The sequence below is a fragment of the Lagenorhynchus albirostris genome, chromosome 14 (genome assembly GCF_949774975.1).
Source record: "Lagenorhynchus albirostris chromosome 14, mLagAlb1.1, whole genome shotgun sequence".
In the NCBI taxonomy this organism is placed as follows: Eukaryota; Metazoa; Chordata; class Mammalia; order Artiodactyla; family Delphinidae; genus Lagenorhynchus; species Lagenorhynchus albirostris.
Window position 1 is genome coordinate 39,143,944 of NC_083108.1, and position 21,892 is coordinate 39,165,835.

The window sequence follows — 21,892 nt, forward strand, 5'->3', positions numbered from 1 at the left end:
GACAAGAGACAAGAACCTACCCTCCAGGAGCATCTTTGGCGAGCAGTAGCCAGGAGAATTCAGTAAGCCTCCGCCTCTGTCCTCCCTGGCACTTGGGAGGTGCTGCCTGACTTCCCGTGACCCTCGCTCTGTCTCTCCTATGCTCTCTTGGTCCTCTCTCACTCTTACTTTCCACTCTTACTTTCGGCCTTACTTTGCCGGAAGTGGGGAAAAAGAAACCTGCCAGGCATCTTCCAACCTCACCGCTAGGTTTTCCTCTTGTCACTGTTACATATGTTCAAGGCCATGTCAGGACAAGTTTCCAGCCATTCTTACAGGCAGCTGGGGATCCGAACCATAGGAGCTCTGCCCTCTAGGTTTGCCCTATCCACCATTTAATTAACTGTCATCACGTCCAATTGTAAGGAAATATAAAATGTAGCCTTACCTAGAGAGAGTTCTAGATGGCTGCGGCCACTGCGGCCCCTTCAGGAGCTCCCTCTCGCCTTGGGTGGTCTGTGTGCGGATCCCACATGTTGGGAAGGGGCACAGTCCCAGGCCGCGCCTTCGGGGCCCATAGCGGTGGGACCGCGTCAGAGCTGCCATTCTTCGCCGCCCAGCATTTGGCCCGCCCCCTCCACGTTCTACTGAGCGTCCTCCCTCGCCTTGCGCTGTCAGGGTGGGGTAGCCGGGGATTCATGTCAGGGCAGCGACCCGCGTTAGCAGTGCTTGCCTGCCCGGGTCATTCGATTGGCAGTGTCGTTGCAGAGTCGCTGGGCCCTTTGTACCCACCAAGTGCAGACACGGTGCCGTATCCTCTCCCACCAACCCTTGGCCCCGCCAACCACTGGACGAGTGGGTATGTGAGAGGGTAGGGGGAAGGAGGCACTGGGCGAGGGGGCACCACCCAGAAAAGGGAAGGAAAAAGAGAGGCTTTTTCACAAACTATTTCCCTTAATGGGCAGTGCCTGTGTTCAGAAACTTAATACTCTTTTAGAGAAAAAAGCTGGGACTTAAATAGGTTCTGGGACCATGAGGATGTCTGCTGCAGGGGAACATACCTGGGAACACAGGGGTTCATTGGTGGCCATAGAACCTACAGAGAAGGCTTCAGGAAAGTCACTCATCCTAGGTACCGCAGATGCCGGGACAGAGAGCGGGGGCCAGCAGGACTGCCCCATGGGGGACTAGCTGGCCCCCACCATGCCTAGGGTCGATGGGACCAGGTGGACAGGGATGCCTGGAACCAGTCCTGTCTTAGGGAGCCTGCATGGGACCTCCTAAAAAAAAAAAGAAAAAAAGAAAAATCATCTTAAAGCAGGCTAATAATTTCCCTTCCAAGCGTCAATACCCTCTGTTTCCAGTAAACTCTTCATTTCTCTGTTCTTTTGCATCTCGTGAAGTCATGTCTCCTTTAACCACACCCACCCTAACGGTCCTCCTGGTTATTCACATTGTTACAGCTCCAGCTTACAGATATCTGCTATCCAACAACATGAACACCAGTGCTAAAGTTACTGACTCATATGACTGTTGGATCTGCCCCTGTAGCCACGCCTCCCCAGAAGACCTAAGTCTTTCAGGGCTCCCTGCCTCCTTGGGGGACAAGATGGGGTTAACAGCAAAACATGAATATAGTCAGGTATACTCCAATTTCTGCCTGTTAGATCTGCTGTATCAAAAGCTGAGGTGCCAAGGGAAAAAAACCCCATGACTTCAAAAACAAAAACACAACACAACAAAAAAACCCCCAAAACTCCAACTTCAGATGATACTATGCCTGGGATTTCAACCCACCCCACTTGAAGAGGGGGGCCATCAACACCCACTGGAGAAGGTTGCTGCTTTCTTGTACCCTCCACTCTCCATCTCCACCACTGCAAACAACCCCAAGACCCCTATCTCTGACAGGTAGCAAGGAGATCTGGACCCACTGGTAGGGACAATGCCCATGCTCACCTTGAAGCAGTTACAGCAGATGGACTGTTGACCCTTTGCCCCTTAGAAGATTTTAAGAGTCCAGACTTCTTGAGGTTGGGGGGAATGTTAAAGGAGGCAGGTAGTTAGATATGAGCAGAGAAAGGGGGGGTACCGGCCAGATGGCAGGAAACCACGCATCTTGTAAACAGCAAGTGTCCCTGGGCAGACAAAGAAAAGCAGGAACCTCTAGACTGACAGGAAACCACACGTTTTGGGTTGATAAGTGTCCTGGAGGAAGACAAAGAAAAGGTGGGAAAAGGTGGGAATCTCCCGCATCTGAATGTAACTTTTTGCTTATTATGCTCTCATTAAATAAAATTAGCCTCACAGGTAAGAAGTTCCCATCATTCACCAATGCCATGACACTTCCCATCAAGACTAAATAAGGACAAAAATCCCTCTTCCCCTCAGGAAGGTGGAGCTGGGATGAAAATCAGGGAATAGGATCCCAAACCCTCCCTCCCTGATGAATATTCTGCCCCTTCATTTCTACACCCCACATAACTGGCTTGCCAAAGAAACTCAGCGCAGCTACTCACCTGAGACTGCCTGCTCTCCCCTTGAGTGTAGTATTGCTTAAATCTTCACTTTACTTTCTTGGCCTCCCCATCTCATCTCTGAATCCTTTCTCCCCCGAGACGAGAACCTCCCCTCTGGGAACAAGACTACAACCTGCTAGGTTAGGGAACACAAGAGATTTTGAGATTAAGATTTGAGAGTGTTTTGCTGGGGATGGTGTTTAGGGAAGGAAATGTAATTAAAAGAGCACAGTCTTAAAACAAAAAAAAAAGAGCATAGTCTTAATCAGTTTAAGTCTCTTATATGGCTATCCAGAGAGAAAAATTTTGTCTTATTTAACTAAAGAAAAAAAAAATCAAAGTTCTATCAGTTTCTCCCAGATTTTTGCCTAAAAAAATTCATTAACCGGTAGTACCTGACACAGCAGCCCAGAGCAAAAGCAGAGGCTCACTTCAAAGATGATGGTACCTACAAGTTGGGCGCATAGACCAAGGGGGCGTGGGGGGATGGGACATGTAGGGATTTCTAAAGAGAGTTTCTAAGAAAAGAAAGGAAGAAAGACAATAGGAAACTGTTGGTGGCATCAAATACAAGTGCGCAGCAGGGAACTTTGGGAAGTTTGTGTTCATCACCACTCTTCCCCTCCCTTGGTTTTTGAAACTATTTAGAGTCAAGTTTAATTTTACTAGAATTTAGGTTATTGTGGAAAAAAAGAGGTTAGTTGTGTAGGCCTCTGATTTTCCTTTTTTGCATGAACATTATTCATACAAACAACACAAATAAACTGGATTTACACATTAGATCTGTGGGAACGATTTTGGAAGAGCTACATGTTGACTTTCTAGGGTATTTTTTCACCTCAAAATGATACTTCAGTGATATTTCTAGAATTCCTAAGTGAATGCTGTTCTCCTCAAAAGTATCCTTTATTCTTTGTTTGCATTTTTTTTTTTTTTTTTGCGGTACGCGGGCCTCTCACTGCTGTGGCCTCTCCCGTTGCAGAGCACAGGCTCCGGACGCGCAGGCCCAGCGGCCATGGCTCACGGGCCCAGCCGCATCGCGGCATGTGGGATCTTCCCGGACTGGGGCACGAACCCGTGTCCCCTGCATCGGCAGGCGGACTCTCAACCACTGCACCACCAGGGAAGTCCCTGCATTTTTATATTTTCTTGTAAGTGCAAAAGTCAGTGTCCCAGAAGTGAACAAAATTAGGCTGAGTCTGAAAGAAAGTGTTTAGGAAAAGAAGAATTCTAATAAAAAAAGAAAATTATGGTCTCATCAGTTTTTTCTCCTCCTTCAGATTGTTGACGTCAGGGCTTGAGTTGTGCGTTGTCACCCCACCCTCCTGTTAATTACAGGCCATGCCTAAGGAAAATTTTGTTGACTTATTAAAGTTTTCTAGGCCCAAATATGTATTAAACCTGTATCACCGGTGATGACAAGTCTAGCAAACATTCAGATTTGTTTTTCTCTCATCCTCTCCTGACATTTTGTTTGGAAAACTGGAGTGTTGTACAACGTGAAGTTTATCTACAAGTAATCACTTGCTCTTGCTCAGGCCTCTGAGCACATTGAAAGCTGAGGAATCCGAGCTCATGGCTATGGTTTGGGGCCTGCTGTTTTCTTTTGTTCAGAAAACACTGTCTGGGGAACAATGCATAGAGTATTTGTAAAGCATACACAGCAGAAGGATTTGGTTGTCTATGAAACTTCCGGTCCATAGTTCATCAGATTCATGTAGAAACTATAGCTTTCTTTTAATCCATCAGATCCAGAGTTTAGTTTGGGTTTGCACAGAAAAGGTATAGAATGTATAGACAGAGAATGCATATCTTTTAATAACAGCAGCTTCTATTTTCTCTCTTTGCCTTCATGAATTAATGTATGGATGTTAAGAACTTCTGATAGTAAATGATCTCCCTAATGCATCCTTCATTTAAGGATATAGTGAACTGAGTTTTAGTTATGCAGAATGCTGTTCTTTTTTAAAAAAATATTCAATGTAATTTTGATGCACAGAACTCTGCATATGTGAAACGAACTATTATGATTCTACCACAAATGCTGAATGAATTGGTAGAATTATAAAGAGTGCCTTCTTTAGAATGCACTTAGCTTCTTTAGAGCTAGTGAAATGTGATTTGGAAATAGATTAACATGAGAAGGACAGATATGTTCCATTGAAACAAGCTATGGATGTCTGTAAAATTGCTTAGAACAATGTGGTTGCTAAGTGTCATGTTAATTTTTGTTAGCTATCCTTCACAACATCCTTGAGAAATGGCTGCATTACTGTTTCTTGTACTTTAAGTGTTAGACTGTTTTATCAAGTTTTCCAAGACTGATAGTGCAAGTAAGAGAGAAAAAAAAAATGCTCCTCATCTAAATAAGTGAATAAATAAGCAAATAAGTAAAAAAGTGAATGAATAAATGAATGAGTGAATACTTAAATAGAAGGTATGCTGAGAATGACCTCTTCAGATAATTCTTATGGTGACTCAATTCTCATACTGTGAAAGAGAAGGAGCTATAATTTGGCACAAAATAGCTGTTTGAACTTGAAGAAGAATAAATGTGTTCTTTTTGAGCTTCAATAAGACAATACTATGTCCAGCTCTACCAAGTGGTTTACAAACACTGTATTATTTCTTTTTTTCTTTTTTTTGCGGTACGCGGGCCGCTCACAGCTGTGGCCTCTCCCGTTGCAGAGCAACAGGCTCCGGACGCGCAGGCTCAGCGGCCATGGCTCATGGGCCCAGCCGCTCCGCGGCATGTGGGATCTTCCCGGACTGGGGCACGAACCCGCGTCCCCTGCATTGGCAGGCGGACTCTCAACCACTGCGCCACCAGGGAAGCCCTGTATTATTTCTTTTTCCTGTTACTCCCAACCGAATTTATCCCTCTGCCCCCCATTTCCTCTTTGGTAACCATAAGTGTGTTTTCTATGTCTATGAGTCTATTATTTTATCATTGTCACAGATTTGGAGGCGATAGAAACCTTGTAACGTGTGTCACTGTGTTTATGCTGAAATCATTTCTCTTAATAACTTGCTAAACTTATCTAAGCAAATAATGAGAATGAGAAATTAACTATGTTATAGAAATAATAATAAGTAAAATATTAGTGGACCATTTTGAATCCAGTTCTCCCCTTTGAGGTTAAAAATCAGCAAAGAGAATCCTTTGTGAGATTATAAGGAAAGAGTAAGAAATAAGTGCCCTCAGTATTCAAGTGTTTCTGCTACACGACTTTGAAATCCTGATGTGGAGCCTCAGAAAACGGCAATGTTTGGGAAGGAGGTGACATACATGACTTGACAGCTTCTTATTTGGGTGGCCAACATGTCTGCACTGAGATACATACCTGTGTAAATACCTGAAGCTTTTACTCAGCCATGGAAGAGAAGTTGGAGGTTGTTTTAACTGCTGGATGGGAAAGAGATTAAAAAGCTCACTGGTTCCATCTACTTAAGTCAACTATTGCTACCCCTAAGTGACATAAAGGCAAAATGATGAACACCAGTTAAAAAAAAGTTAAACCTGCAATGAACTAACGAAGTGGATAAATCCTCAACTCTCTCCAGCTGAGTCCATTGCAGAACTCACGATTAAGCTACTGTTTCCCAAACAAGTAGAAACCACTGAGCACCTCCCTCATCAAACTACCCTGGGCCTCGGTCTGCAAATCCAAGTTTCAGATACCACTCCTCTTTCGTTTCAATAAACAAATCCTTCTGCAGCAGTGGGCCAGGAGGGGAGAGATGGCTCGCTGTCAAACCCAAAGGGGACATCAGCCCTGCCTGCGGAGTGAACTGGGTTGGGGTGCGGCAAGGAGGGCTCTGCTCAGAGTTCCAGGATCTGGCTCAGAAACACTGAGACCATTGTCTTTAGAGGCAACAAAAAGGGCTGTTGAAAAAAACCAAACTTTAATAGAAAGCCAAAAATCTGTGCTTGTCATTTTGTGTTTATTTGGCATTCAAGAACGGCAGTCGTTCTCAGCTCTTGCCGCTGTTTGTGTTTAAAGGAAGGCCCGTAGCCATGGAATGGGAGCCAGCCCTCGATACCTCACTCTGAAAAAAACAAAAACAAAAAAACCCCTCTATCATGTCTACTCAGATGTCCTCTGAGTTCCTGTTGAAACTTCGCGGCTGGTGAGTGACAGGTCAGCAGGCTCCTTACCTGCTAACCATTCTGGGCCATTCTTTCATAACGAGATACACATTTGTGTTAACTTGGAGGAGGGGGACAACATTCCTTTGCCATTGGGTCAGATTTTCCTGTGTGTTTGCGTGCGCTCTCTCTCTCTCTCTCTCTCTTTTTTTTGTTGTTCTAGTTGAGCAGTTCCTGTCAAATCACAGGAGGAGGGGGAGTGTAATCACTGTGCAGTTTACTGCAGCTACTTGGTTAACAGTGACATTGGTTCCCCGGTTTATGGGAAGCCAAGGTAACCTAATCTGGAACGTTAGAGGAAACTGCTGCAATTCTGTAACCTTTACCCTAACTGCCTGACTGAGTGAGGACTGGAAGGGAGAGTGAGGGGGCGGGGCCGGGAACTCGCCAGTAGGCAAGGGACGCTACCTGTTGATTGGTGTCTGCAGAACAGACCCGTTTTTCTACGGTGATCAGTTGAAGAATATCGTCATTTGTTGAATTGAACCAGTGCCCTTGACTTCTTAGAAGAGGTGAAGGGAATTGATCACAGTAAGTTCTCGGAATGTAAAAAATTAAGATAAACTGCCGGAACTGATGTGTTTTTTCATAATGCTTTTCATTCATATTGCTATAAATTACTATATGATTATATTTATATTTTATAATATGACTGTATTTGATCACACAATAAATCTGTAAAGAAATGAAAATAGGCATCCGTACCCTCAGTGAGAATTTGGTTGGGAATGAGACGGTAAGTGACCTGCATAGGATCAAATACCCCAGCCTACCATCCCGTTCTCTTGATTCCCAGAACCACGTTATTTTTCAGTGTATCACCTGACTTCACGAAATGTTGACAGATAGCCAAAACATAGTGATTCAACAGTTGGAATACAATAAAATGATTACATGTCATCCCGAGAAAGATCTGTAAGGTAGATCCTGGTTCTTCCACTCACCCAGTTCTGACTTAGGAAAAGAACAAATGCTGGGAGAATCATCACTTCTTCCTGTGGATCCCAGCAGTGACACAGGCTGCATTCCTCTCTATCCGCCCCCTCCTCCCTCTTTGTTTTTGGCCTTTAAGACTGATTTTCACTTGACTTCAGTGAAGCGTTTTGCTTAATTCTGTTTTGAATTAACTTTGGGTAAAGTCTGTCTTATCCGTGAAACCTTAATTTCAAAGTTACTTTTCCTTAAGCCACTGGTTTGTAGGTGACAACCAAACCCAAATGTTATCTCCTTCCATCCATATTAAAAATGTTCACGGTGGTAATGAGTCATCTCATTCAAAAGTGGTTATTGGAATTCCTGGCCCAGGTAGCTCACTCAAAATCCTTTCTTAACCAAATTTCTGAAGACTCAGTGGAAGCTGGTGACTGTAGAATCCTGTGAAATCCCAGTTAGCCAACGAGGTGTCTGAAGTATAACTATTCTGTGAATAACGTGGACCTGCTTTGGGCCATAAAAAGTCTGATGGCTCCTCACACTTCAAGGGAGTTATTCAGCAAATATTTGTAGATGGTAAAGAGCATGACTGGAAATGTTTCTCTTTGGAATTTTATTTTATTTTCCCAAACGTCTTTCCAAATGGATATTTTGTGGGATGTTGAGTATAAATATTTAAGAGACTCAGTGAAATAAATGCTAGTTCTGAGCACTTCCGGCTTCCAACCTTTTGTTTGTTTTCCAGTGAGAATGTACAGTAATCCATTTCAAACTCTGGCTTTCGTGGATTTAGACCAGGCTCCCCCAGAGGTAGGAATACCAGGGCAAGAATTAACCAGATTGTAATCTTTGTGCCTGCCAGTCTGACGTCACTTGTAGATTCTGCCAAACTTCCTTTGGAAGCAGATGTTCCTAGAGGGGGAATGCTAATCACTTATCCTCTTATGTTTGTTCAGTAACTGCTGATTCGTGGGAAATACAAGGATTTAGGTTATGGTTACAAATAATTCACAAGGGATATACGTTTTCAGAGAGAATAAACATGATTATTCCAACACATTTTTTCCTCTTTCCTGGCATTTCTCATGTTTTAATTCAAGCTTTCCCATCGCCTTCCAGTCAGGGAGGACTTGTCATATATTGTCCTTCCCCAGTGCAATAGCTCCCACGTCAATCTGTGGGTAATTTACAGATCTTAGTAATATTTTCTAATCGCCAGTCTAACATTGAAATATAAACGTCAAGCCCTCATCCTTGTATTTGTAAATGCTCTCTTTTAGCCAAAAAGAGTGGAATTAAAACAGAAAAACCCCAAAGGGTCAGATCTGTTGATGATTTACGAACAAGGAAAACAGTGGGTCCCACCCATGTCAGCACTGTGGTAACAGTGGCCTTTGGTTGCTATAATGAATGGGTATGTATTGATACATGTATTAGGAGAATATTGCCACTGATACAAAAATATCAAGATTTTTAATACATATATACATATATATATATTTTGCATTCAAAGAATACACACTACTTGCAACATAAAGCTAAGTAAAACTGATATGACTGATTTATACTTGTGTAAGTCTACAGCCCCAGATTCCTTTATTGGCAATTACTATTAAACTGAATGAGTAATTCTGGTAAGGATGAAAGTTCAGTCAGAGGTGAACCTGAGGCAACTGCTGAAGCATCTCTCCCAGGAAGTGGTGGGGACCTTTCATGTAATTTGTGGTGTGTTCTATAGTTTCTTTGGGTCACCAGAATTTGCTTATTATGTATTTCAAACTTTCAATTATTTAGAGAATTAAGAAGAAAATATGTTAGAACAAGTTTCTTCCGGAAATTGCACGATAGGGACGTTCTATAATGATATACAAATCCTACTATATGTTAGTAGCTATTCCAGAAATATCGAGGCGGTGCTTTTTATTATTATTTATTACTATTATTTTTTTAACTGAACTACAGTTGATTTAGAATGTTGTGTTAGTTTCTGGCGTACAGCAAAGTGATTCAGTTATACGTATGAAGTGGTGCTTTTTATTTTTTAAATTTTTTATTTAGTTATTTTTTACATCATGAAGTGGTGCTTTCTAAATGGAGAACACAAGCTTTTACAGAATGTATTTGATTCAATAAACGGAAAAATCTCTAAGAGGCAGATTGCAGGTTTCCTCTGTAGAGTCCAAGCTTATATGGTTATTTCCAGAGTCTGTTCCAACACCCCATTGAGATTACAGTGGAGAGAAAGGATAGAACAAAGAAATGGCGAAAACAGGGCTATCTTAGGCCCCTCCCTCTGATCTCATGTCTAAAGAATTTGATTCTGCTCTTAGATGAACTGAAAAATGTCCTCTCTTCAAAGAAATGGGAGGGCAAGTTAATGACCTGGTCAAAATTTCTGAGGTAGCCTCAAGAATATGTGGATTCACAAAGTCAATCAGTGCCTTAAAAAAACAAAAGCAGCTCACTATCAGCTATGCCAAAATTCAACTTGATTTTTGCAGATTCTCCTTAGCATCTAGATGTTTGAACAAGTCTTATCCATAGGTCATCTCATTTCAGAAACCCCCAAAGTGAACAAACCCACAGATGTTCTCATTTTAGTGAATTCTGCAGCTAATATCATTCTGGAGGGACATCAGGCATCAGAATACAGTCCTGCTAAACATTAAACTTTTGACTAGAAAGGTACCTTCATGGTAGAATAAGCATTTTCTGTTCTCTAAATGTCCCACTGTAGGAGAATATCTTACTTGCTTTACGATGCAGAATTCACCCGAGACTTATTCCTGCCTGATGCTGGAGTGTCTCTTTGCTTGCTTTCTTGGACGATCAGTCCCTCTGATTTGACTGGGACTGAGGCATTTCTCAGGACTCTTGGCTTTCAGTGCAAAACTTGGTCAGTCTCAGGCAAACTGCTGACTCACTTTCTGAGAGGAGTCCTGGCTCTGTTATCAGGTCTTTTGCAGCCCAGGGATCAACTTACAAATCAGCATCTCCACTTCTCAGAACGAGCATCACTTCCATCTGGCTGTGGAGCACAGGCGTGCCCCGCAACTTCCTACTTCCGGTGCTTACCAGAGTCTATTCCAGATAGACTTTCACCTCTTCCAAAGCTTCCATTAAAAGTCCTGGCTGTGACTACTGATATTTAGGAGAGTAGCCTGAGGAATGGTGTGTCTTCCTTATTTTTCAGTATCTTCTATATTTATTGCTCAACTACTTTGTACGAGGCATTGGGTTCGGTGATGTTCTACATGAATGCGGACCCTGCTCACCACCAGCATGGAGTCTGGTAAGACAAGTAACCAAGCAATTATTTACAAAGCTTAATCCTTTTATCAGGCCAGGCCAGGATGAGGCTACAGTGTTGGAATAAATTCTGTTAGTTTTATACTATTCACCATCACAGATTTGCAATTTAGCTTTATGCTAAGTAAAACAACTTTGCCCTTAAAAAATTGTTTTTAAAGGTTATACTCCATTTACAGTTATTACAAAACATTGGCTATATTCCCTGTGTTGCACAGTATACCTTGTAGCCTATTTTATACCCAAAAGTCTGTACCTCCCACACCTCCACATTGCCCTCCCCCCACTCCTCACTGGTAACTACTAGTTTGTTCTCTATATCTGCGAGTCTGCTTCTTTTTTGTTATATTCTCTAGTTTGTTGTATTTTCTAGGTTCCACATGTAAGTGATATCATACAGTATTTGTCTTTGTCTGACTTATCTCTCTTGGCATAATGCCAAGTCCATCCATGTTGCTGCCAATGGCAAAATTTCATTCTTTTTTATGGCTGAGTAGTATTCCATTGTATATATAGAGCTATATACCACATCTTTATCCATTCATCTGTTGATGGACACTCAGGTTGCTTCCATATCTTGGCTATTGTAAATAGTATTGCTATGAACTTTGGGGTGCATGTGTCTTTTCGAATTAATGTTTTTGTTTTTTTTCAGCTATATGCCCAGGAGTGGAACTGCTGGGTCATATGGTAGTTCTGGTTTTTTAAGGAACCTCTTTAATGTTTTCCATAGTGGTTGCCACCAGTTTACATTCCCACCAACAGTGTATGAGGGTTCCCTTTTCTCCACCTCCTGACTTTGTGCTTTTTTAGAAAAAAAAAAATTGAAGACTGTCCCTTACACCACTCAATGTTTACAGTATGTACAGAGACCCTGTACAATGTACAGTACCTGTACTATACAGTACTGTACAATGTACTGTACCCTGTACAATGGCTGGAAAAACGTGTCTTTGCTGTTGAACAAGTATGCTCGTTTGTAGTGGACAGTAAGAATTAGGAAGTTATGTTTTACATGCGGTTTTCAGTATCTTTTCTTAGCTTTGGTTTAGGTTTTCTGGTAAAATTATACTCTTCTTATTATCCTGTTAAAATATTTGAATCCTTCTACAACAAAGAGGTTTCTCGGATCTCCTTGCAGTAGAGGGGAAATATTACTCTTTTCTCTTGCACTAACTCCCCAAAGCCAGCATTTTTTTTTTTTTCTTGCGATATGCGGGCCTCTCACTGTTGTGGCCTCTCCCGTTACGGAGCACAGGCTCCGACGCGCAGGCTCAGCCGTCATGGCTCACGGGCCCAGCCGCTCCGCGGCATGTGGGATCTTCCCAGACTGGGACACGAACCCGCTTCCTCTGCGTCAGCAGGCAGACTCTCAACCACTGCGCCACCAGGGAAGCCCGAAAGCCAGCATTTTTAAAAGGAGTATAAAGTATTTTGTTTTTCAGAGGACCATTGTTCCCAAGTTGGCTACAAACCAGGAAAAGGTTCTTGCCGTAAGCTGCTCCAGTGTTGGACAACCAGACCTGCCCCATTACTCCTGACTATGCTAGTGAAATCTTAGGGGAATGTTTTGGGCTGTGCTGGTTCTTGGTGTCTATCACAGGCTTGCTTCAGGATCTGATGGCTTAGAAAAAAAATTGATACTGAAAATCTCTTTTCATCTTTCCATTGCCTCCCAGTTCTCCTTTACTAGCTCAGATAATGTTTAGAACAAAAAATTCGCAAACTATAATATGTGTTGCTAAGGCAACCAGAAGACAGCAGTAGGACTTAAACCAAAGCCAAGGAATTGAGCACAACTCCTTGGATGAATCTTAGTCTTGACCAATGCCAGATCTAGCAGGGGTGAGGTGAAGTCTTCATAGCTCTGGATAGAGGGAGAAGCCTAATTTCAGAAACTCCTCTGAAAAGTGCACCATCTTCTCAGAAGTGGGAAATTTCTTGTTTTCCCTGTTTCTTGTTTGATGGCATGCCTAGTCTTCTTCCCATCTCAGCCTTGTCTGCAGATTTTTTCAGAACATAGGCAGCTCCCTAGGTTATACTTCTGGATGACTAAGCACTCCTCAAATGGATATTGTGAGGATTAAATGTAAGTAAAGCAGTTTTTTCTAAAGTTGTAAAGGATTACACAAATGTTATTTTTTCCCAGTATTTGGAATTTGGGGGAGAAAAGAAAGAAGAAAGAAGAAGAGGAAGAGAAGAAAGGCAAGGGTGTATGGATTGTTTATGTTGATTACAACAAGGCTTTCCACAAGCAGCAGAATAGTATCTCATTAAAAAAAAACCCTGCATCCCCAAAGGCAGGAAAAGGTGAGGTATTTGGCTTCATTTGCTTGATCCTCAATGCGTGGTCCATGCTTCATGCTGCAAATACTGACCTGTGGTCTTTCTCCTTAGAACAGACTAACCTCATGTTGCTTTAGGAAATTCACTGAAACAAAGGAACAAAATACACAAGATATAGTGTTTTTAAAAAGATTTTTTAATGAAGAAATAACTCCATTCCAAAATATAGACACACAATTAAATAGTTTAATCACTTCAAAATATAACATGTCCCCAGGAGGTTCCAACACACACACATACACACAAAACAATACTTAACAGCAATACAAAAGCCCATACAATAGTAGTTTTGTTACATACCAATGAATGTTGTGAAATCTTTAGTGTCTCTGAATTGGTTATTTCAAATGGTGTCAAATTACAGTAGTCAAAATTAAAAATGTCTTATAGTTAATTAGCCTCAGGATGTGATACTTCTGATTTTTTTCCCCCTCTTTTTGGTTCAAAGGTAAAAAGGCCCTTTCTTCTGAGGACACGGTGGAGTTCTTGTTTGTGGCTCCTTGTGCGGAATTGAACCAAGGTGATTGCAGCGACCAAAGGCTGCCGGATTTACAACGTCTACCTACAGTTAACAGCCAAGAACTAATAAGGGTGCACAAAGATGATCAAAATAAAAGCAGACATTAGTGCTAAATTATGAGGCAACAGTCTGGCTCATGCATATAAGAAAATACATAGTATATCACAACAAAGGCCACACTCTTATGTAGTTCAGTTCACATCACTACTTACAAATGAACCTTCCCTGCCTTATAGTAGATCACTCGAGAATCCATTTTTCACAATCTCCAGCACATCTCCCTGCGACCAACCAAATTTACCCCGACTTCCGTCCTGACCAACCACAACTGATTCCTGAATCCCCTACAGTAGATTTCACCCTCCTCCCTCCCTCCATGACATGGCCCCGTGGGGGAGGGTTGGCTGTGTTAGACCAGTGCTCATTAATAGGCCAACATCTCTAATGGAGGTGGATGTGCAATTCATCGTGGAACAAGAAAGAAACAACCCCCGCCAGACGGAATTGGATCTAATGGACAGGACAGGTGGCACCTGCTGGGTTTGCACTTAGAACAGGCCCCAAAAGTAGATTTGGAGAGCCAAGGAAAGAAACCCACCGCAAACCACAAAAACCCAGAACAACACACGCCATTTTGTCTCGGTTACAGGACAGGGGTGCTTGAGTCTGGTCTCAGTGCTGACGTGGAGCTAAGAGAAAGAAAAGGTGGCTGGTTAGTCAGGAATTGGTCATTGGTAGCAGTCTCCAGAGTCCTTGCAATGGCTTTGTACGATGGTTTCGACAACCGTGTGATGGAGTTGGCAATGAATGCTATGACGGGGGAAGGTTATTGGCAGAACAGTTCAAACCTTAGACAAACGTTTTGATGTGGAAACACAAAATGACAACATCTGTCAGCTCGGTCCAGTTGGCGGCTGAATACCACCTGCAGGGTCAGGGTTCTGAGTTCGGGAACTGCCCGGCTATGATTGAGAGCTGACAGCCATGTAGGTAGCTGGGATGTAGTGGTTTTAAGTACTGAGTATGAGGCACCAGTGGTCACCTGCTCCATCTAGAGAGGCACGGGTTCACAGAGGATGGGCAGTGGAAAAGAGATGAACATTAAGATATACCAACAAAATCCGCAATAAAATCCATCTGTGCAAAGAAATCTGAGAACTGTGCAGTTGTGTCCCTTTGGTGTCAGCCTGTTCTCAGGGACATTTTTCAGGCTGGTTCTCCCGAGGGGAATATGATTAAGTACATCAGTGGGCAGACTGGGCTCCTTGCTAATGCCAACCAAGAGCTTTACTATCCCCAAAGCAAGCGATTTTGTTCCACAGGGCAGCCAAGGAGATGGTTTCTGACCCAGTGCAGAGGCATGAACATCTTAGAACTCTCTGGAGAGGAAGCTGGAAGATGTCAGGATGTCTCTTCTCAGCTGGGCACCCACCAACTACCGACTCTGGGAGGTGGCAGGCTTTTGCCAGCCCTGGAAGCAAAACCGAATAGCTGAAGCTTTGAGGTTGACTCAGAATCTTTCTTGCTTATCCTGAATAAGGCCTTTTCAGAGATTTTATTATACAACTTTATTCTAAAGCAGTGGTTCTCCAACTTCGGCGTGCATCAGAATCACCTGGACGGTTTATTCAAACACAGATTACTGGGCCCCAGCCCCAGAATGTCTGATTCCTTAGGCCCGGGTTAGGGCCTAAGCATCTGCATTTCTAATAAATTCCCAGGTGATATTGACGCTGCTGGTCCAGGGACCACACTGTGAGAACCACTGTTCTAAAATGATGTTCTCTTCTTTCTCTCAAAGGAGAAACAGGAATCCAGGGAAGCTGCCAATTTAAGGATAATGTATCTACTATGTTGTAGGATGTTCCTTTCATCAAATATTGAAATGAGTAGAAGATTATTTTTTCATTTCCCCAGAATCCCTAAGGGAGGTCTTTAGTGCTCCCCAAAGAGGGCCCTCAGAAAGGACCATCGACAGAGTCATTCATTCTCCCTTCCTTGTCAGTTGTTTTGCACATTAGCTTTTCACGGAGTGCAAAATCCCAACTCCACTTAGAAGAGCCTGTTTCCTCTCATGTGACCAGAGGAGGCTGCATGCAGAACACCAGGTAGCCAGCTAAGGCAATACACATTCAGAAAGAAGAGGAGGGCGAACGTTTGCAAGCGCGCTTTAAGCCTGTACATTTAAAGCTGAAAGGCGTCCAAACGACCCGATAGGGGAACTTGCGGATGAGCGGTGCTGTTAGAAACATGCTCCCTAAAGCTAAACCGAGAGGAACCAGCCCGTGGAAGAGCAGAGATAACTTGAGTCCATTGGGGGGAACTTATGGCACCTGTGGTTTATAAACAGCTTTAGTAACGAGTATTTCAAAACAGAGTTCACAGTTTTTAAGAAGATCTGTGCTGATTTTAAAAACTAGATTCTATATAATTTGAATGTTGCCTTTATTTTTTTGGGGGGGAATATGATCTTTATTTGGAAAAAAGTATTTACACTAAACTCTAGGGCTGATTGGTTAGAGTATCTTGAAAGAAAACAACCCCAAGTTGGAAAGAAGCCCTAAAGACTGGATTCTCCTGGTGTGTTTGGTTCAAGCCTCTGCTCTCAGAGACTTGGAGACAAGTGCAGACCATGCAGGCCAAGGGCCCTTCTTGGCTTTAGGGCTCTGAGTCTGTACCCTCGGGAACCAAATCCTTCGGGCTTAGTGAGTAATTGCAAGTGGTTGTTTTTCTCCAACTGCTGTGGAAAAAAAAAATGTACAGTGTATATAATCAATTGTTTTGCTAAAATCTCAGAGAATTCAGAAATCAAACTCCTAGCTATAAACAGTATTAATATTGTCGTTGTAAACTGACCAGGTTCAATGTCATGTGCAAAGGTTTAAGATGCTTGTTAATACTGCCGTTGTGAGCAACAGCAGCGCGGGATTTCAGCCTGTGTTTTTATTTTGAGGGATGAGACATGTTACAGAAGATGTAGCTGATAAGTTAGCTTTGAACAGAAGTCTTTTTTTTTTCCTTCTCAAAACACACATCTATGGACTACAAATCTGAGAACAAAAAGTTAGCTGCGCTATAGCCGGCAGAACACGTCTTTAGGGGCAGGGGTCTGTTGGGAGCTGCTGCGTGTAGTGGGTCCTCTCTTCTGTGAGGTGAGGCTGCTGCCAGGCTGCCGTCTTCTCCTCTGTAGGGGTGGGTGCAGCTCTGTCCTTCATCACCAGTTCTCATGTTACTTTCATCTGTCTGACTATAGCTTGCCTGGGAATAAGCAATGTGTAATTTTTTTTAATGATGGTAACTGCTCTCTAAATTAGGGTTATGAAGCTTAGAATCACCCCTTCCCCCCGAACACACACACACACACACACACACACACACACACACACACACCCTCTACTTTCTTCCTCTGACAGTCAGGAATGAACGTCCTGGGACACTGTGGGCTACTGCACCTTCTGAAAGAAGAGAGGACAAGAATCCTCCATACTGAGTCTCTTGCCTAGTGGGTACCTGAGGCATCTGGAGGGTTAAAGCAACGTAAACAGAAATATTGGTGCTGTCCTTTGGACAAGAAGATGAGAGCACTGACTCACCTTCAGAATGGCATGCTAATTTAAAAAAAAATCCACTTTGTTCTTCCAACCCTCCAATTTCTCAAGTTAGGATGTGGCTGGTCAAGGCACGTGGAGTACCGTGTGGCCAGAAGGATGGAAAAGGGACCAACCCAAGATCCCAGTGGGCCAGAATGGGATTTTGGTGGACTCTAATTCGAGTGCTAACCTTTCTGTGTACTGTTTCTTCTAATGTGGCTAGTTGAAAAGCAATAAGTCAGCTTTCACTCTATTCACCCTTGTTAGTGTCTTGGTAAGTGCCTATTTATCTTCAGAGAGGCCTAAGGCTCTTCCTGAGCAGAGGATGGGTCGTCCATGTCTCTGGTGTTTCACCTTTTGCCCTTTAGTCATGTAGGGCTCTGCTTGGTGGATGCCTAATTGACTCTGAGCTGCTGAAATCAGTTCTAGGACCCTTGCAGAAGAGATGCATATACCTTGGGATAATTTCTGGTCTTGTAGTGTAGCCAGAAAGTCCAAACAGATTTCAACAGATGAACTGTTCTACAATTTCAGCTGTATTTCTTGGCTACATCAAGAAAAACTACAGTAGGGTAGAACTAGGTGCAAAGATGAAAAGCTACTAGTTCCTACAGTGTTCTACCCGGTCTTAAATGAATTTTGTCTGATTTGCTGATTTAGTGACAGGCGGGCTTATATTTAGAGTTCTGTGGGATGCCAGCTAGGTAGGTAAGGATGCAGTAGGCAGCAAAGGCCACAACTGTTTTAACTTTTCACTGCCAAACTGGCAACAGAAGATTGAAAAAGGGCCTAAGAACTTTTAGAGTACTGAAATCTCTGGTGTTTATGGACAAGAACCAAATACCATTTTTTATCTGGGTTTATGTCAAGGGCATTTCATTAGGCTTTTAGAAAAGTATATTTTTCTAAGCACTACCTACTGATGTTTAAATAATGTGCAGAACAAAAATGATCAGATTGCTGGAGCTCAGAGAAAGAAAATGCTATGAAAGGAAAAGGCTTGCCCCTTTGGGACTAGATTTGTTATAACTGGACTGAATATTTTCAGAAACAGCTCCTGGGAATTTTTCACTGCAGTTATCATGAATCAGGAGAACATGTGGTATAGCATTCTCAAATCCAAGGGAGGCAGACTAAAACGCACTCAATAAGATCCTCCCTTTTATACCAAGAGGGCCTCACAGCTCAAAAAATGTATTTCATAATAACAATTACACTTTAATTTTTACTTGCTTAATCTTAACCTGAGGACCAAGACAGGAGGTCAGTGGTGCTTGAACTAGAATGTATTCTTTACTAATCGATAGGTCATTTAGGAGATATATATCGCTTTTTCAATTTAGCAGCCAGAGTTGAGTTTCCTATCAACTGCACTATTCCATGGGTGGGAAAAGACTGTAGAACTAAAGTGGATACAAGTCCTCGAGACCGTGCATCCAGATGACCGTAAGAGGTGTATTAGCTTTGAAGTGTAATGTGGGACATCTAAATGGCCATTGGCTGGAGCCAGAGAAGCCATCAAGTCTCACGGGACAGTGTAGCTGAAGGTATATCAAGTCATTGTACGAAGCTGAGTCCCAGCCGTATTTCCACAATCAGAGCGAGCAAGCTGGTTCTGAGTCCCGGGGGCTCTCATACACTCACATAATAATTATAGTCACTCCTAGGGACTGAATTGCTTGTAAAGCACTGAGCTTAGTGCTAGGCATGTATGTGTGTGCTAGGAATAAAATGATAGTGCGTCTGCCACTACGTTAAGCTCTTGAAAAGCTATATCTCAGTGAGTACAACTCCTCCATGAGGTAGGTATTGTGATATACGTTGTACAGAGGGAACAGAGGCTCAGAGAAGTCTAGTAGGTTGTCAAAGATTATGCTGCTAAGATTTGATGGAACTCATATTTGAAATCAGTCTATTCGAGTCCAGGGCCTAAGCTTCAGACTACTATAGTGAAGTGATCCTGCCAATCAAGGGCTATTCTCTTTACATTAAAAAAGTTACTGAGGATTTCCCATGTATTTAGGTAGATCCTTAAAGCTGGGGGACCACATGCCACAGAAATGATATCTGAAATTAAATTATATCTTGCTGAATTCCACAATGGATTTGAATCCGCTGTTCTAAAACCATAAGGCTGTAGAAGGTTTCCTCTCTGTTTTTGCTTCTTTTGTTTTCTTTAATAACACATGCTTTTGCTTTCACTCCTTAAGGTACACACTTTGATCTTCTGGGCCCTGAATACGGCAGGACTAAGGAGCTGACTCATCTCTGCAAGTGCTGAGCAAGCCTGGACTTTTCTCTCTCAAATGCTAGAGAGGCTGAAAACTTGAAGGCAGTTATGGATCAGTGTTATGGCTTCACAGCTAAGAATTTCTGGGGCATCTTTGGTATTATTGAAATTTCTGTGCCAACTTTCCTAATTAATAGAGTAAAAAGTCAACTCCCAAGGTTGCCTGCCAAATCTCCACTGGATTATAATGAAATGCTTCATAGATTGGGAAGGAGGGTATTTTATCATAGAGAAAACCTAAGAGAGAGTGATTGTGAATATAGGTTACAAGTTATCAGAATCCAGTGTACAGTGGCCATGTTTCCTCCTAAATAAGAGGATACTTACTTGAGAGGAGAGTGATAAAAGGATATTGCATTCAACCTTGCAAGCTGACCTGTGGGTGACAAAGGACACAAACAAGAAAGGTGACATGTCATGTCTGTGATGTAGTCAAGCTGGTGAATTATTTGGTTGGAAGCCATGCAGAAAGAGAGAGAGAGAGAGAGAGAAATAGAGAGAGAGAGTGCAAGGAATGAAAGTAACTTTCTGGCCCATCCAACAACCATATGCTCATAGAGCAGTCAAGGAAAACCACTTCGACCTTCTCCAGGGCATATATCTTGAGTGGGGACACACAGGCCTGTTATCTCTCAGCCCTTTTCTTTGTCTTTCCCTTGAAGTCACTGGGTGTGGAAAGGAAAGGAGAGAGAGAAGGAGCTTAACATCTACCAGAGATGGCATGAACTCCAATCGGAGCTGATGCTATTAATAGAATTTCCTTTCATTTTGGTCATATCAGGTTAAACTCCTAAGTCATTAAAATAAATAAAAATCTAATATCTCATATGAAATGACTCACTTTCTTTTAAAAAAAAATCTAGAATTTCATTTACTGTGGTCACCAAAATCCAGAAACTGATATGGGCTCAAATAGGGAGATCTAATAGGCACCTCTAACAGCATGAACCAGAATATTGATTATTTCACCACCTCTCTCTCTCCCGCTATGCAGCAGAGCCAACTGAGATACGAGTAGGAATGCCATCCCTCAGAGTTCCCACGGACACCCTGGAGCTTCATCCAGACTAACTTCCTTCCGCGGACAGGCCATAGAAGTCGCAAAGAAAGAGCGGCCTCCATGGTCTGCACTCAAGGCAAGTTTGTTTCTGTAGCAGTAAAGTACGGCTTTACGTATCTGGTCACTGCTTGTTTTGTTTATCTAGGCCCACATTGTAGTTGCTTCTGAAATGTGGCTGTTAAAGTGAAAAGGCTAATGGAACATTCCAGAGAGGCAAAGCTTCTGTGTTATACTGTCAAGATGGGGTTGGTGGGCTTCCCTCTTGCTCTATTCTTCTTGGGAAGATATTTCCAAACAATCTATAAACATATGAGAAGGAGAAGATAATTTATTCTCTCTGCTTCTCTTTCCTTCACTAATAGAGAAAGAGGGGGCTACTGCCAACCTAAGACTGTGGAAAAAAGCTTGTCTGGCCATCGGACAGAAAGCCTGACATGATAAAATAACCCCCAGGGTCTGGGAGGCAGCAGGTCTCAACGAGCCAAATACCCCTGAACTCCCAGAACCCCAACAAGACACAGGGAAGGGAAACATACAAGAAAAACAAACATGGCAGTAGAACAATCTCCATGGGGAAAATGCACCCCCTTAAGGATGAGTGGCTAATTACACTTATTCCCAATTGCATGTGTTATGTCCAGTGAATTCTCAGATGGATTAATATGCTCCAGTACATATGACAATCTGCCCAACCATACGCTGCTGAATGTGGGCCTACAGTTCCCCTAACATTTCTTGGTGAGGTTTGTCACTCTTTCACTTCTTGACATTTGATATAAGGCAGGCAGTGAGGGAAGCTGAGGACAAATGATTCAAGGGAGGAGGTATATTTATGCTTAGTCAATTTCCTTGAGCCTTGTTCCCTGACAGTCATCCTACAGTATCCATGGGGGATTAGTTCCAGGACATCCCCACACAGCAGATACCAACATCCACAGAGGCTCAAGTCCCTTATAGTTGAACCTCAGTAGATTCTGAATCTGTGGATATGGAGGGCCGACTGTATCTTTTCTTAAAAAGTATTTTCCTAATGATTTTGGAGGATCATGGACTGTTAGTCACCATGTTTCCACTAAGGTGGAAGGCCTCTTTTACTTTCCAACTCAGAATTCACAGGAATTCATGGTGAGTGACAGCTATAAGAAGTATTTAACATTTTTCCTGTCTAGAATTCATGGACTGAGGAGTTCAGTCAG

At 42.7% G+C, this 21,892-nt stretch overlaps 1 protein-coding gene across 20 annotated transcripts in view; it reads right to left on the reverse strand.

Moving 5' to 3' along the window:
• Window positions 1–10,618: 10,618 nt before the first annotated feature.
• The window catches only part of DTNA (dystrobrevin alpha), a 396,589-nt gene continuing 385,315 nt past the window's right edge, over window positions 10,619–21,892 (reverse strand). For 9 of the 20 annotated variants that reach the window (XM_060121886.1, XM_060121885.1, XM_060121884.1 and 6 more), the window contains 2 exons: window positions 19,964–20,012; window positions 14,529–17,014 (listed from right to left, as the gene is read on the reverse strand). In XM_060121886.1, coding sequence (XP_059977869.1) covers window positions 19,995–20,012 — 18 coding nt within the window. In that variant the 3' untranslated portion in view covers window positions 14,529–17,014; window positions 19,964–19,994. Of the gene's footprint in view, window positions 10,871–13,354; window positions 14,446–14,528; window positions 17,015–19,963; window positions 20,013–21,892 lie in introns of those variants that run through there. The other 11 variants (XM_060121881.1, XM_060121878.1, XM_060121873.1 and 8 more) reach the window with 3 other exon arrangements.